The sequence below is a fragment of the Rattus rattus genome, chromosome 12 (assembly GCF_011064425.1).
Source record: "Rattus rattus isolate New Zealand chromosome 12, Rrattus_CSIRO_v1, whole genome shotgun sequence".
In the NCBI taxonomy this organism is placed as follows: domain Eukaryota; kingdom Metazoa; phylum Chordata; class Mammalia; order Rodentia; family Muridae; genus Rattus; species Rattus rattus.
Genome location: NC_046165.1, coordinates 84,426,990 through 84,442,826, shown reverse-complemented (window position 1 = coordinate 84,442,826; position 15,837 = coordinate 84,426,990). Strand labels below are relative to the sequence as shown.

Here is a 15,837-nt window from a genome sequence, read left to right as displayed (position 1 = left end):
CCTAGTTTATACTGTGGCATGTTTCTCCATGGAAGTTTCATACATATTTATTTTTTGTTATGCCTTCTTCAAGCTAATCCCTTCTGTCCTTTCACAGTTCCCTAATCCCACTTAAACCTCCTTGCTCCCAGTGTCTCCTCTTCTCCTTCTATATCATGGTTCTATTTCCTTCCCATTCATCTTCCTCAATCCTTCTCTTCTCCTCTTCTGGGTACTTCTCCCCTTTCATGGCATCTACACACAGTCATATTCACATGAATATATGGAGTAAGCGTCTATGATTTGCAGAACAATGATACTCCAAATTTAAATAGTGATTGCAAATAGCGTTTTATTCTGCAGAAATCCAGGATGCTGGACTCTCCCATTACCAAGGCAGAGAGACAACCAAGTGAGCTTGCAGGCTTGATTTAAAGCACAGTGGAATTCTGGGTCATGAAGGCTGGAAACCATTGCTGAGGAACTCTGGGGCAAATGAACTTTACCTTACTCTATCTCCAGGTATCCAGGCATTCTGGATCCATTATCAGGCCCTGAAGGTTGGAGCCTGTTTTTTTTTTTTTTTTTTTTTTTTTAAGTAATTGACTTGCCTGGGCTTCAGTAGACTCTCTAGGTTTTAGGCCTAGTCTCTTTAACTGCCAATTTGAGGTCTGTCATGGAGTTAACCTAGGATTCACAAAATAAATAAAAATTAGGAGCTTATGTTTGCATGTATTTGTCTCTCTGAATTTGAAAACTCCCAGTACTTTTACATTTTGCATTCTTATGCAAATTCTATAATTTCATTTTTTGAATAATAATCACCTGTGTATGTCTCTATCTATCTATCATCTATTTATATATGTATCTATGTATCTAGAGATAGATGTTCATCTCCACCAAGTTCTCATTATGCATTCTTTGTTGATAAACGTGTAGGATTCCTTCATTCCCTAGCAATTTTGAATAGAGTGGAAATAAATAAGATTGAGGGAGCATCTCTGCAGTAAGATACAGAGTCCTTCAGATTCACACTCAGCAGTTACATATCTGGGCTGCATAAGACTTCAGCATTTAGGTCTGAGGATGCTTCACACCTATTTCTATTGGATTTTATTGCAGTTTATGCTTCTAGCAATGAAGAATGATGGCCTCCTGTTTCCCAACATCCTCCTCACCCTCTGTTGTCACTTGATTTCTTTTCTTTCATTAATTAATTTACTTTACATTCAGATCACAGCTCCCCTTCCCTCTTTCTGGTTACACAAGTTTTCCACCCACTGCCCTTCCCTTTCTTTTCAGAGAAAGAGAGACCTCCCATGGCTATCACCCTGCAGTAGGATTAGGCACTTCTTCCCCTATTGAGGCCAGGCAAGGCAGCCCTGTTGGGGGAAAAGCATTCAATGATAGACAGCAGAGTCAGAAAGAGCCACTGCTTCTGCTGTTAGGGGTCCCTCAGGAAAACCAAGGTATATGTCTTAGTTAGGGTCTTACTGCTGTGAACAGACACCATGACCAATGTAAGTTTTATAAAGGACAACATTTAACTGGGGCTGCTTTATGGGTTCAGAGGCTCAGTCCATTATCATCCAGGGTGGAGCATGGCAGCATCCAGGCAGGCATGGTGCAGGAAGAGCTGAGTTCTACATCTAGGAGGAGGGTCTCCAAGCTCACCCCACAGTGACACACTTCCTGCAACAAGGTCACACCTTCTAGTAGTGCCACTCCTGGGCCAAGCATATGCAAACCATCACAGTGTATATCTGTGACATTTACCCAAGATCTTCTGGCTTACATAGTCTCTGGTGGGAAATCTGGTGTCAGCTTCTGGTGTCAGCCTCCAAAGTCTGTATGCCATATGGGATTAACCATGTGCCCCAATTATCCCATTCTTTATGGTTGATATTTAGTGAGAAATGAACATTGTTATCATTGTCATGGATAATGTACTCTTGAAGTAAACAGGTTGAGTAGGAGCATCTTTCCTTCATCTGTTCCCTTTCTACATGTTGGTGGTAATGGAAAGTCTGATCAAACCTTGTGTTGTAGGTGCTGATTACATGGCTCTTGAGTAGGATTTAGTCACCTGTTCTGCAAGATCTCAAAGCCCAATGTGGGGCAGTTTTGGAGGCACAGAATTTCTATTCCTCTAAGGTATTTTTAGGGGAACATTGAATGTGAAACCCAGAGGGTTGGTCCTTTAAAGGAAGCAACTCATAATCTGTTATGTGCCCAGAAGTCTGGGAGCAGAAGTGGTTCAGAGTCTGGTAATCTTTGCACTTCAGTTCCTTCCCCAGCTCCACACCATTATCATAAACTTGTTTTTCTCAATCTACTGAATCCATCTTTATAGAAGGGGGTCCAATGATGTCAGGTCCAATCTCTACTTAGCTTATGTTGTGCCTCAAGCAGATTTATAATGCTTTATGTATACACAGGATACACTAATTATCACCTGTGAAGTTTTCACCAAATTCTCTTCCATAAATATGTCTAAAAACAAACTCTCAATATCAGGTCACCGAAGCAGGACCCACTTAGCTGTGTTGATCAACTCTGTTTTCTTACCCCCACTCTTCAGGCTGTGGAGTCTCACAGAGTCCTGCAGGACAGTAATTTCTTGATTGGTTTCCATGTGGACCTACTTCAGCTCTGGCATAGCTATTCCTCTGGTATATATGGCTTGACAAATGTGTTAGAAATGGAGTGAGATAACGTGAAACGGATTGGGAAGAGGAGAGAGAAGGAAGAAAGGGGAGAGATTGAGGAGAACCAGACAGTCAGAAAGAGGGTGGAAGAAAGAAATTAGATCTAGAATTTTCACAGATCAATATCTACTCAGCAGGACTTTATTGAAGAAAGGAGAATAAACTTTTAGAGAAATGAACAAGTTGCCTAGGTTGTATTTTGAGTTTCGGTGTTCAACACAGCTCCATCTTTCCTCCACCAACTCAAGTTCAGTTTGTTACACAGAAGTGTGCTCTTGGCTCCAAATTGATTGAAGAATTCCAGGCCTTTCTAGGCTCTGGCCTAGTTTCAGACCTGGTTTAGGGTGTGTTCAGACATTTGTAAGCCTTGAAGATGGATTTGAATGTGAGTGACAAGGGTCAGAGTTATGCTATAGATAAGATCCTCACTTAGATTTCCATGGCTGATGTTTCATAGTGGTTTTTCAGGGCACATGACTGTGTGCAATACTTATTACTACTGAGAAAGGAGACATCTGCTGATTGTGTACACACAAACTCCCCTCACTCCCAACCCTGACGTGGAACAAATGTCTCCTCAGTACTCCAGCTGACCTGTCCAGTACTTTACTTTTTAATGGTTCCATTAGAAGACTTTACTGTTTGACTCTTTCTTTGGTAAGGATCATGAGTCCACAAGGTGGCAGTGTTGAGCAATATTCTCAAAAGAGAGAGAAAGGGGTAAAGGCATGGCACAGGAGGAAGAGGAAGGGGTAGAGAGAGGGCTCGAGGAAAGTTTGGTGCTGTTTACGTGGTGAAGAGTCACTTTCCTGATTGCTAGTAAAGCTGTGTTTCATGTTTCCTAAAGTAGGAGAGGTGGAAACTTGTACATGACTATCTGACTTCAGGGTTGAGAATCTGAACCCTCAGTGAAGAGAGAAGAGGAGAGAATGAAATCCTTGAGTGTTTCACTAGTGGTCCTGTGGCTCCAGCTAAATGGTAAGTTTGGAAATTCCTTTGGAATCCAGTGTGAGATGTAAAGTTCTTTCCTATTCCCCGCAAATGGTAGAAACACAGATGTTTTAACCTCTAGTTAGGGGCAAGAGGCCCATGAAAAGACCCTTCTGGAGGGCTTGAATCTTTTTGTATCCCTTCTTGTTCATCTGACCTTTGCTTTTCTCCACAGGGGTGAGTAGCCAGCAGAAGGTGCAGCAGAGCCCAGAATCCCTCATTGTCTCAGAGGGAGTCAAAGGCTCTTTCAACTGCACTTTCAGTGATAGTGCTTCTCAGTATTTCTGGTGGTACAGACAGTATTCTGGGAAAAGCCCCAAGGCCCTGATGTCCATCGTCTCCAATGGTGACAAGCAAGAAGGCAGATTCACAACTCACCTCAATAAAGCCAGCCTGCATGTTTCCCTGCACATCAATGACTCCCAACCCAGTGACTCTGCTCTCTACCTCTGTGCAGTGAGCACACAGTGATCCCCAGCCACCTGCAGCCTGCACACAAACCTACTGTGCCCAAAAGACCTGAGACAGAGCACACACTACCCAGTGGAGACATTCTGCTTCTATCCTGTATGCAATAGGAATTAAGAGTAAGAGTAGAGAGGGCTTCATTGATTGGGAAAGCTTTTTAACATTTTGATATTAAGCAATTCTGAAGGGAAATATGCACTTGGTTTGGTTGAAATATTTTCCACTTTTCTCTTTTCACAAGTTGATGGTTTTACAACACCATGTGAGACGCATATATACATTCTTAAGGAGCAGATGTTGGTTCATTGAAATACAAGCACTAGGCAGCAGGACTTACCACATATTATTCTGTAAAGACCACCTTCATTTCTTCAGCCCTATGCTTTCCTTGATTTTTTATAGCTTTCAACTGAAAAAAATATTTATTTTTCTTTTTTTTTGTAAAATCTAATTTACAATGTGGCTCCTTTCTCTATGGAAGTTTACATATTTATTTTTTGTTAAGCCTTCTTCAAGCTAATCCCTTCTGTCCTCTCTCAGTTCCCTAATCCACTTAAACCTTCTTGCTCCCAGTGTCTCCTCTTCTCCTTGTATATCTTGGTTCTATTTCCCTCCCATTCATCTTCCTCAATGCTTCTCTTCTCCTCTTCTGGGCACTTCTCCCCTTTCATGGCATCTAAACACACTCATATTCACATGAATATATAGAGTAAGGGCCTATGATTTGCAGAATAATGATACTCCATATTTAAAGAGTAATTGCAAATAGTGTTTTATTCTGCAGAATCCAGGATGCTGGAGTCCTCCATTACCAAGATTGAAAGACAACCAAGTGAGATTGCAAGCTTGATTTTAAGCACCGTGGAATTCTGGGTCATAAAGGCTGGAAGCCTTGCTGAGGATCTCTGGGACAAATCAACTTTACTTTACTCTATCCCCAGTCATTCCGGAACCACTATCAGGGCCTAAAGGCATAGCCTTTTTTTTTTTTTTTTTTTTTTTTTTTTTTTTTTAGTAATTGACTTGCCTGTTCTTCAGTATACTGTCTAGTTTTTTGCCCAAGTATCTTTAACTGCCAATTTGAGGTCTGTCATGGAGTTAGCATAGCGTTCACAAAATAAATAAAAATTAGAAGCTTATGTTTGCATGTATTCATCTCTCTGAAGTACCCCCAGTACTTTTACATTTTGCATTTTCATCTAAATTTTATAATTTCATTTTTTGAATAATATTCACCTGTCTATGTGTCTATCATCTATTTATGTATGTATCTGTGTATCTATCTGGAGATAGATGCTCATCTCCACCAAGTTCTCATTATCCATTCTTTTGTTGATAAACATGTAGGATTCCTTCATTCCCTAGCAATTTTCAATAGAGTCGCAATAAATAAGAATGAGGAAGCAACTCTGCAGTAAGATACAGAGTCCTTCAGATACATACTCAGCAGTTACATATCTGAGCTGCATAAGACTTCATCGTTTAGGTCTGAGAATGCTTCACACCCATTTCTTTGGGATTTTGTCCCAGTTTATGCTTGTAGCAATGGAGAATGATGGCCTCCTGTTTCCCAACATCCTCCTCCACACTCTTGTGTCATTTGATTTCTTTTCTTTCATTAATTAGTTTACTTTACATCCAGATCACAGCTCCCCTTCCTTCTTCCCTTTTCAGTTCCACAAGTCTTCCACTCACTACCCTTCCCTTTCTTTTCAGAGAAAGAAAGACCTCCCATGGATATCACCCTGCAATAGGATAAGCACTCCTTCCCCTATTGAGGCCAGGCCAAGCAGCCCTGTTGGGGGAAAAGTATTCAAAGACAGATAGCAGAGTCAGAAAGAGCCCCTGCTTCTGCTGTTAGGGGTCCTTCAGGAAAACCAAGGTGTATGTGTTAGTTAGGGTCTTATTGCTGCGAAGAGATACCATGACCAATGTAAGTTTTATAAAGGACAACATTTAATTTGTGTTGGTTTATAGGTTCCGAGGCTCAGTCCATTATAATCCAGGGTGGAGCATGGCAGCATCCAGGCAGGCATGGTGCAGGAGGAGCTCAGTTCTACATCTAGGAAGAGGGTTCTAAGCCCACCCCACAGTGACACTCTTCCTGCAACAAGGCCACACCTTCTAGTAGTGCCACTCCTGGGTCAAGCATATGCAAACCATCACATTGTATTGAAAGATAGAGTTTTAAATTAGCTCAAAACTCAGCAACAGGATCTGACTCAGGAAGACAGATTGTTAAAAATGCAGAACTGGTTGAGAGTCACTGATCCTCCCACTTATCACCCGGACTGAGTAAATGAGTAATGGGTTTTGTTCTGCACCTGTAATGTTCAAGCCCCCACTGTGCCCTCCAGCCATTGTGTCCTACAGAGAGTATTCCAGGAAACAGGCCAGGCCAAGCCTAACCAGATGTGTTTCAGATGCAGATGCCTCATCAACTCTGACAAACATTTACGCTAAAGGACAATCAGGATCTGTTCTCAGGAGAATGCTTGACCTTTCCCCTCATTTAACCCCAGAGTCTTAAGAACAATCCTGTGACTTTGAGAGTTTCCCCTTGTGACATTTTTGGTATTTCCTTTTGACATCCCCTCACCTCCTGGAGCTTGTGACTTCTTCCTTTAAAAAGCCCTTCTCCCAGCCATTCGGGGTCGACACCTCTGTTTCCTGTGTGCGATGCATGTTGGCCTGGAGATCTCCATAATAGGTCTCTGAAATAAACCTCACCTTTGCGTATTACATCCAAAATGGTCTCTCTGTGTCTGGGGTCTGAGACTTCCCAAGACTTGAGTAAGGGTCTCCCTTTGGGGATCTTTCAGTATATCTGTGACAATTACCCAGAATCTTCTGGCTTTCATAGTCTCTGGTGAGAAATCTGGTGTCAACTTCTTGTGTCAGCCTCGCAAGTCTTTAGGCCGTCTGGGATTAGCCATGTACCCTGATTATCCCATTCTTTAGTGTTGATATTTAGTGAGAAATGAACATTGTTATCATTGTCATGGATAATGTACTCTTGAAGTAAACAGTTTGAGTATGAGTATCTTTCCTTCATCTGTTCCCTTTCTACATGTTGGTGGTAATGGAATGTCTGATCAAACCTTGTTTAATACGTGCTGATTACATGGCTCTTGAGTTGGATTTAGTCACCAGTTTCTGCAAGATCTCAAAGCTCAACATGGGACAGTTTTGGAGGCAGGGAATTCCTATTGCTCACAGATATCTTTAGGGGAACATTGAATGAGAAACCCAGAGGGTTGGTCCTTTAAAGAAAGCAACTCATAATCTGTTATGTGCCCAGAAGTTTGGGAGCAGAAGTGGTTCAGAGCCTGGTGATCTTTACACTTCACTTCCTTCCTCAGCTCCACACCATTATCATAAGCTTGTTTTTCTCAGTCTACTGAATCCATCTTTACAGAAGGGGGTCCAATGATGACAGGTCCAATCTTTACTTAGCTTACTTTGTGCCTCAAGCTGATTTATTATGTTTTATTGTATGCACAGAATAAGTTAATTATTACCTGTGAAGTTTTCACCAAATTGTCCTCCTTAAATATGTCCAAAAATAAACTTTCAATATCAGGTCATCAAAGCAGGACCTAACACCTGCTACTTAGCTGTGTTGATCCAAACTGCTTTGTTACCTCCCACTCTACAGGCCGTGGAGTCTCACAGAGTCCTGCAGATCAGTTATTTCTTGATTTGTTTCCATGTGGACCTACTTCAGCTCTGGCATTCCTATTCCTCTGGTATATATGGCTTGACAACTATGTTAGAAATGGGATGAGATAATGTGAAAGGGAATGGAACAGGAGAGAAAAGGAAGAAAGGGGAGAGACTGAGGCGAGCCAGACAGTCAGAAAGAGGGTGAAAGAAAGAAATGAGATCTAGAATTTTCACAGATCAATATCTACTCAGCAGGACTTTATTGAAGAAAGGAGAATAAAACTCTTAGAGAAATGAACAAGTCGCCTAGGTTGTATTTTGAGTTTAGGTGTTCAACACAGCTCCATCTTTCCTCCACCAACTCAAGTTCAGTTTGTTACACAGAAGTGTGCTCTTGGCTCCAAATGGATTGAAGAATTCCAGGCCTTTCTAGGCTCTGGCCTAGTTTCAGACCTGGTTTAGGGTGTGTTCAGACATTTGTAAGCCTTGAAGATGGATTTGAATGTGAGTGACAAGGGTCAGAGTTATGCTATAGATAAGACCCTCACTTAGATTTCCATGGCTGATGTTTCATAGTGGTTTTTCAGTGCACATGACTACTGACTGTGTGCAATACTTATTACTACTGAGAAAGGAGACATCTGTTGATTGTGTACACACAAACTCACCTCAGTCCCAACTTTGTTTTGGAGCAATGACTCTTCAATACTCCAGCTGAACTGTCCAGTACTTTACTTTTTAATGGTTCCATTAGAAGACTTTACTGTTTGACTCTTTCCTTGGTAAGGATTAAGAGCCCACAAGGTGGCAGTGTTGAGCAATATTCTCAAAAGGAGAGAAAGAGGGAAAGAGGGGGTACAGGAGGAAGAGGGAGGGGTAGAGAGAGGGCTGGAGGAAAGACTTGGTGCTGTTTAGGTGGTGAAGAGTCACTTTTCTGATTGCTAGTAAAGCTGTGTTTCCTGTTTCCTAAAGTAGGAGAGGGGGAAACTTGTATATGACTATCTGAGTTTAGAGTTGAGAATCTGAACCCTCAGTGAAGAGAAAAGAGGAGAGAATGAAACCCTTGAGTGTTTCACTAGTGGTCCTGTGGCTCCAACTAAATGGTAAGTTTGGAAATTCCTTTGGGATCCAGTGTGAGACATAAAGTTCTTTCCTGTTCCAGGTAAATGGTAGAAACTCAGGTATTTTAAATCTCCAATTAGGAAGTTAGAAGCCCATGGAAAAGTGTTAGAATCCATATGCATCTATTCTTGATTGTCTGTCCTTTGTCTTTCTGCACAGGAGTGAGTAGCCAGCAGAAGGTGCAGCAGAGCCCAGAATCCCTCATTGTCTCAGAGGGAGCCAAAGCCTCTTTCAACTGCACTTTCAGTGATAGTGCTTCCCTGTCTTTCTGGTGGTACAGACAGCATTCTGGGAAAGGCCCCAAGGCCTTCATATCCATCTTCTCCAATGGTGACAAGCAAGAAGGCAGATTCACAACTCACCTCAATAAAGCCAGCCTGCATGTTTCCCTGCACATCAATGACTCCCAACCCAGTGACTCTGCTCTCTACCTCTGTGCAGTGAGTGCACAGTGCTCACCAGCCACCTGCAGCCTGCACACAAACCTACTGTGCCCCAAAGACCTGAGATAGAGCACACACTACCCAGTGGAGACATTCTGCTTCTATTCTGTATGTAATAGGAATTAAGAGTAAGAGTAGAGAGGGCTTCATTGAATGGAAGCTCTTTTTAACATTTTGATATTAAGCAATCCTGAAGGGACAGGTACTCTTGGTTTGGTAGAAATATTTTCCTCTTTTCTCTTTTTACATGCTGATGGTTTCACAACAGCATGTGAGAAGCATATATACATTCTTAAGGTGCAGATGTTCGTTTGGTGACAGACAAGCACTGGGTGGCATGATTCACCACATCATTCTATAATGACCACCTTCATGTAGACAGCCATATGCTTTCCTTGATTTTTAAAAGCTTTCAATTGAAAGAAATATTTCTTTTTCTTTTTCTTTTGATTTTAAAAAATAAACCTAGTTTACTATGTGTCAGGTTTTTCTATGGAAGTTTCATACATATTTAATTTTTTGTTCAGCCTTCTCCAAGCTAATCTCTTCTGTCCTCTCACAGTTCCCTAATCCCACTTAAGCCTTCTTGCTCCCAGTATCTCCTCTTCTCCTTCTATATCTTGGTTCTATTTCCTTCCCATTCATCTTCCTTAATGTTTTTTTGTCCTCTTGTGGGCTCTTGTCTCATTTCATGGCATCAACATATATTCACAGGAATATATATATATATATATATATATATATATATATATATATATATATCCATGATTTGTAGAGGAATGATACTCAGATTTAAATATTAAATGTAAATAGTGTTTTATTCTGCAGAAATACAGGATGCTGGGGTCTCACATTACCAAGATAGAGAGAAAACCAAGTGAGTTTGCAGGTTTGATTTAAAGCACAGTGGAATTCTGGGTCATGAAGGCTGGAAACCATGGCTGAGGCCCTCTGTAGCAAATGAACTTTACCTTACTCGATCTCCAGGCATTCCGGAAGCACTGTCAGGCTCTGAAGGCTGGAGCCTGGGTTTTTCCTTTTCTTTTTCTTTGTTTTTTTAGTAATTGACTTGCTTGGGCTTTAGTAGACATTCCAGTTTCTAGGCCTAGTCTCCTTAACTGCCAATTTGATGTCTCTCATGGAGTTAGTCTAGCATTCACAATATAAATAAAAATTAGAAGCTTATGTTTGCATATATTTGTCTCTTTGAATTATAACTCCAGTACTTTTACATTTTGCATTCTCATGTAAATTTTATAATTTCGTTTTTGAAAAATATTAATCTGTCTATATGTTATCTATCATCTATTTATATATGTATATATGTATGTATTTATCTAGAGATAGATGTTCATCTCCACCAACTTCTCATTATCCATTCTTTTGTTGATAAACATGTAGGATTCCTTTATTCCCTAGCAATTTTGAATAGAGTAGCAATAAATAAGATTGAGGCAGCATCTCTGTAGTAAGATACAGAGTCCTTCAGATTCATACTCAACAATTACATATCTGAGCTGCATAAGACTTCAGCGTTAGGTTTGAGTATGCTTCACACCATTTCTATCAGATTTTATCACAGTTTATGCTTCTAGCAATGGAGAATCATGTCTCCTGTTTCCCAACATCCTCCTCACTCTCTGTTGTCACTGGATTTCTTTTCTTTCATTAATTACTTTAATTTACATCCAGATGACAGGTACCCTACCCTCTTCTCTTTCCAGTTCCAAAACTTTTCCACCCACAGCCCTTCCCTTGCTTCTCAGTGATAGAGAGACCTCCCATGGATATCACCCTGCAGTAGGATTAGGCAAATCTTCCCATATTGAGGCCAGGCATGCCAACTCAGCGGGGAGAAAGGGATTCAAAGGCAGGCAGCAGAATCAGAAAGAGCCCCTGCTTCTGCTGTTAGGGGTCCCACATGAAAATCAAGGTATATGTCTTAGTTAGGGTCTTATAGCTATGAACAGACACCACGAGCCATGTAAGTTTTAAGGACAACATTTAGTTGGGGCTGGCTGAGAAGTTCAGAGGTTCAGTCCATTATCATCAAGGCTGGAGCATGGCAGCATCCAGGCAGGCATGGTGCAGGAGAAGCTGAGTTCAACATCTTTACTTGAAGGAAGACAGGAACAGACTCAGTATCCTAGGAGGACCTAGGAGGAGGGTCTTGAAGCCCATCCCACAGTGACACACTTCCTCCAACAAGGCCAAACCTTCTAATAGTGCCCCTCCTCAGGCCAACCATCCCAGAGTGTACCTGTGACTTTTATCTAGGATCTTCTGACTTTCCTAGTCTCTGGTGAGTGAGTAATCTGGTGTAATTCTGATAGGTCTGCCTTTATATGTTACTTGACTTTTGTACCTTACTGCTTTTAATATTCTTTCGTTTTGTATATTTGGTGTTTTGACTATTATGTGACAGGAGGAAAATCTTTTCTGGTTCAATCTGTTTGGAGTTCTGTAGGCTTTTTATATGTCTATGGGCATCTCTTTCTTTATGTTAGAAAAGTTTTTTCCCATAATTTTGTTGAAGATATTTACTGGCCCTTTAAGTTGCGAGTCTTCACTCTCTTGTATACTTATTATCCTTAGGTTTGATTTCTCATCGTGTTCTGTAATTTTAGGATGTTTTGGGTTAGGAGCTTTTCATGTTTTACATTTTCTTTGGCTCTTGTGTCAATGTTTTCTATGGTATTTTCTGCCCCTGAGATGCTCTCTTCTATCTCTTATATTCTATTGGTGATGCTTGTGTCTGTGACTCCTGATCTCTTTCCTAGGTTTTCTATCTCCAGAGTTGTCTCCCCTTGTGATTTCTTTATTGTTTCTATTTCCATTTTTAGATCCTGGATGGTTTTTTTTCAATTACTTCACCTGTTTGGTTGTATTTTCCTGTAATTCATTAATTCATATAGTTTTTTGTGTTTTCTCTTTAGGGGCTTCTATTGTTTACATGGTTGTCCTGTGTTTCTTTAAGGGAGTTATTTATGTCCTTCTTAAAGGCATCTATCATCATCCAGAGATGTGATTTTAAATGCAAATCATCCTTTTCCGGTGTGTTTGGATATTCAGTATTTATTTTGGTGGGAGAACTTAAGTGCTCTGATGATGCCAAGTAGTCTTGGTTTCTGTTGCTTAGTTTCCTGTGCTTGCCTCTTGCCATCTGGTTGTCTCTGGTGTTAGCTGTTCTTGCTGTCTCTGACACTTGCTTGACCCTCCTGTAAGCCTGTGTTTCAGCATTCCTGGAGACTGGCTTTCTCCCAGCAGGATCTGGGTGCCAAGAGCTGTGGGATTGGGTTAACTCCTGGCACAGGGAGAAACCAGAAGGGTCTTGTCCCACACTGCCTCTGGGTTTGTGTGTCCTGAGGGCTCCAGGAAGGTCCCTCAGAGAAGTAGTGGTGTCTTACCTCTGCTTCCAGATGTTTCAGGGCTCCTGGCGACTAGCCTTCAGCTCTGGGCACAGGCAGAGACTGGAAGGATTTTGCCCCTGAAGACTCATGTGCTGAGAGGGCTCTAGGTAATTATTTTTTGGTCCAGGAATGTGTGGAGTAGTGGTGTTCTCCCATGAGCTCTCAGGATTGTCTGGCTTTCTGAGATTCCAGCTCTCTCCCCCATGGGATTTTGGTATAGAGAACTGTGGGACCTGGTGAGATCCTGGCCCAGGCCAAGAAAAATAATTTTAATGGAAGGTGACTAGTACAACATGTACCATAATGCAGCAAGGTTCCAGATATCACTAAAAGAATTCATACGTTCTTAAATGAAAATTTTGGACACAGTGTGTGATATCTCAATGTGAGTTATTGTCCCTACATATCCAAAACAACATATATAGCCTTTTCTCTTGGTTATGTAAAGTAACTAATTGATAAGATACTATTGTTGAAGAGACTGTATACTTATAACACAGAGAAATCAATCAGAACTGAGATAGAATATTGTTTTCTAAGTAAAAGGCTGCTGGGAGAGGTATATCTGTATTGGAATTACTATGTGCTAAATGACTAATCTAATGAGCAAGAGGAGCTTGTGGTTATAATGGTGACATGGCTGTTTTTAGGGACAAGTAATAATTTCTCATTGCATTTGAAAGATTTGAATATATGATGTACACATTCAACATGTCAACATGCTCATAAGTGTATGGCCATAAAGTTGTAAAAATAAAAATAAATAAGAAACTGATTGTTGTCGTTCATCTGACATATTTGCATCTTATATAGAGACTGACTGAGGTAGAGCACATTCTGAAGCAACCAGCATTGTTGCTGGAGAGGGAAAAGCAGACGGGCTCAATAATCATTACCTTGAAGTGTAAGAGAAAAGGATTTTGTGTTAAATGCTGTCATTTACAGATAACATTTATAACTTAAAAACAAGAAGAATTGGGAAAAAGATGTGTATAAAGTTGAGAAGTAATGGCTGTATACAAAGACAAATTCTGTCAATGAGGAAAAAGTTGTAAGATCAAATTAAAGGATTGAAGGAAGTCTCACAGAAACATGGCAGCCATGAAGACCAGACTCATGAGTGGAAGTTTTAACACTTAAGGATGGATCTTTGTTGAAGTCACTTATGTAAACTGGTTGCTGGGGATGCCCTCTGCAGGTCCTCTGGAAGAGTCACAAGTGTCTCAAATGATCATTACTTTTATGTTTCCTGTCTGCAGGTACCACTGCCGATAATGACACAAAAATGTGCTAAGAAAAAAAAATTAATACCGTATAATTGATGTGAAATATGGTATAACCTATGAGACCTACATGCTATTTATTAATTCTTCCCTTTTTTGGTGTCTGTCTTGTGAAGTTAATCTGAAAATATTGTTTCAGTGATATGCTAAGTGGGCAGCACTAACCCATATTTCACGTTTCTACAGGGTAAAAAGAGCAGACTACACACTCTTAGAGCAGGTCATAATTACTTTATTCCATTAAAAATTTAACAAATGTTAAAAAATTTATTTACTCTGTTTTATGTGTATTAGCGTTTTGGCTGGATTTGTGTTTATGTGCTGTTTGTGTTCCTAGTCCCTACAGAGGACAGGAGTCAATTTTCATGGAACCGTAGTTACGGGTGGTTGTTAATTACCATGTGGGTTTCTGGAATCAAACCTGGGTCTTCTGTGACAGCAATACGTGATTTTATATATTCCATGACTCCAGGCCCACATAGCATCTCACTCATATTTCAATCATTGAAAATAAACTGATAAAATCTGCTTCTTGCCATTCAATTCATCCTATGGCACAGACCAAAGCAGAAATTCCATCAGTTGCTCTACTGAAACACTCTCATGTCAAGTAGAATCCCAAGCATGATGACAGTCAGTCTGCTAATGGCCATTGTTATATTCTTTAGATTGATAAGGGTCCTTTGAAGTTTGACATGTGTCTTACAATTGATGTTGAGGACAGGAGTTCTGACTGTGGGAGGCATAGAAGAGACCTTAGTTTAATCTCTGTCCACCAGGGGGTGGAGTTTCCTAACAGAACATCATGATCTGTGTGAACTATAAGCTTCAGAGGTTCATCATTTAGTTTCATTTCATCATTTCTTCATGTGAAGAGTTGAGAGCATCACTCTGAATATGAACATTTCTCCAGTTTTAGTGACTGTCATGTTGCTGTTCATGCTTGGTAAGTAAAGTGATTGAGAATTTGTGCTCTTCTTTTTAAAATGTCTAATGTCTAAAAATTATTTAATTGATATAATTAAGAGCTTTGTCTTTAATATGACACAAATATCCTATTATTTCTCCAGAGTGGACACATGGAAATTCAGTGACCCAGACACAAGGTCAAGTGACCCTTTCAGAAGAGGAGTTTCTCTTTATAAACTGCACTTATTCAAGCTCAGGGTACCCGACTCTTTTCTGGTATGTCCAATACCCTGGAGAAGGTCCACAGCTCCTTTTGAAAGTTACAACAGCCAACAACAAGGGAAGCAACAGAGGTTTTGAAGCTACATATGAAAAAAGAACCACATCTTTCCACTTGCAGAAGGCTTCAGTGCAAGAGTCAGACTCAGCTGTGTACTACTGTGTTCTGGGTGACACAGTGGCAGAAACCACACGGGGAGCTGAGCACAAACTCTGAGGGGCAAAAGACAACCTGACTTCTAATCACATACATTTTGTGTAACCCTGTTTCCCCCACAGTCTGTGCTGTGTGCCCTATTGCTGGTTGATGAAAATCATACAAATGGTTAGAGCAGAACAGAAAATAGATGACAGTAGGGCTGGATTTTAATACAAGGAACTAAAACCATAGGACAGAAATGTTTTTTCATACAGTGATTTCACAGTAAAGCCATGAAAACAATGACATGATCAGTTGTCATCACCTCCACATGCAAGTCATTTTTTTTTCCCATTGCTTGTCACGTCCAGCCTGACATAGAGGGCAAATATGCCAGGATTGGTGTCATTTAGATAATATCTAGCTAATACTATGGAAGAT

The 15,837-nt window shown here is 40.6% G+C and overlaps 1 gene segment (V, D, J or C); it reads left to right on the top strand.

The window, feature by feature from the left end:
- Positions 1–3,616: 3,616 nt before the first annotated feature.
- Positions 3,617–4,148, top strand: LOC116913268. The segment is given in 2 exon segments: positions 3,617–3,665; positions 3,853–4,148. Coding segments are annotated over 2 exon segments (345 nt in total).
- Positions 4,149–15,837: the final 11,689 nt, after the last annotated feature.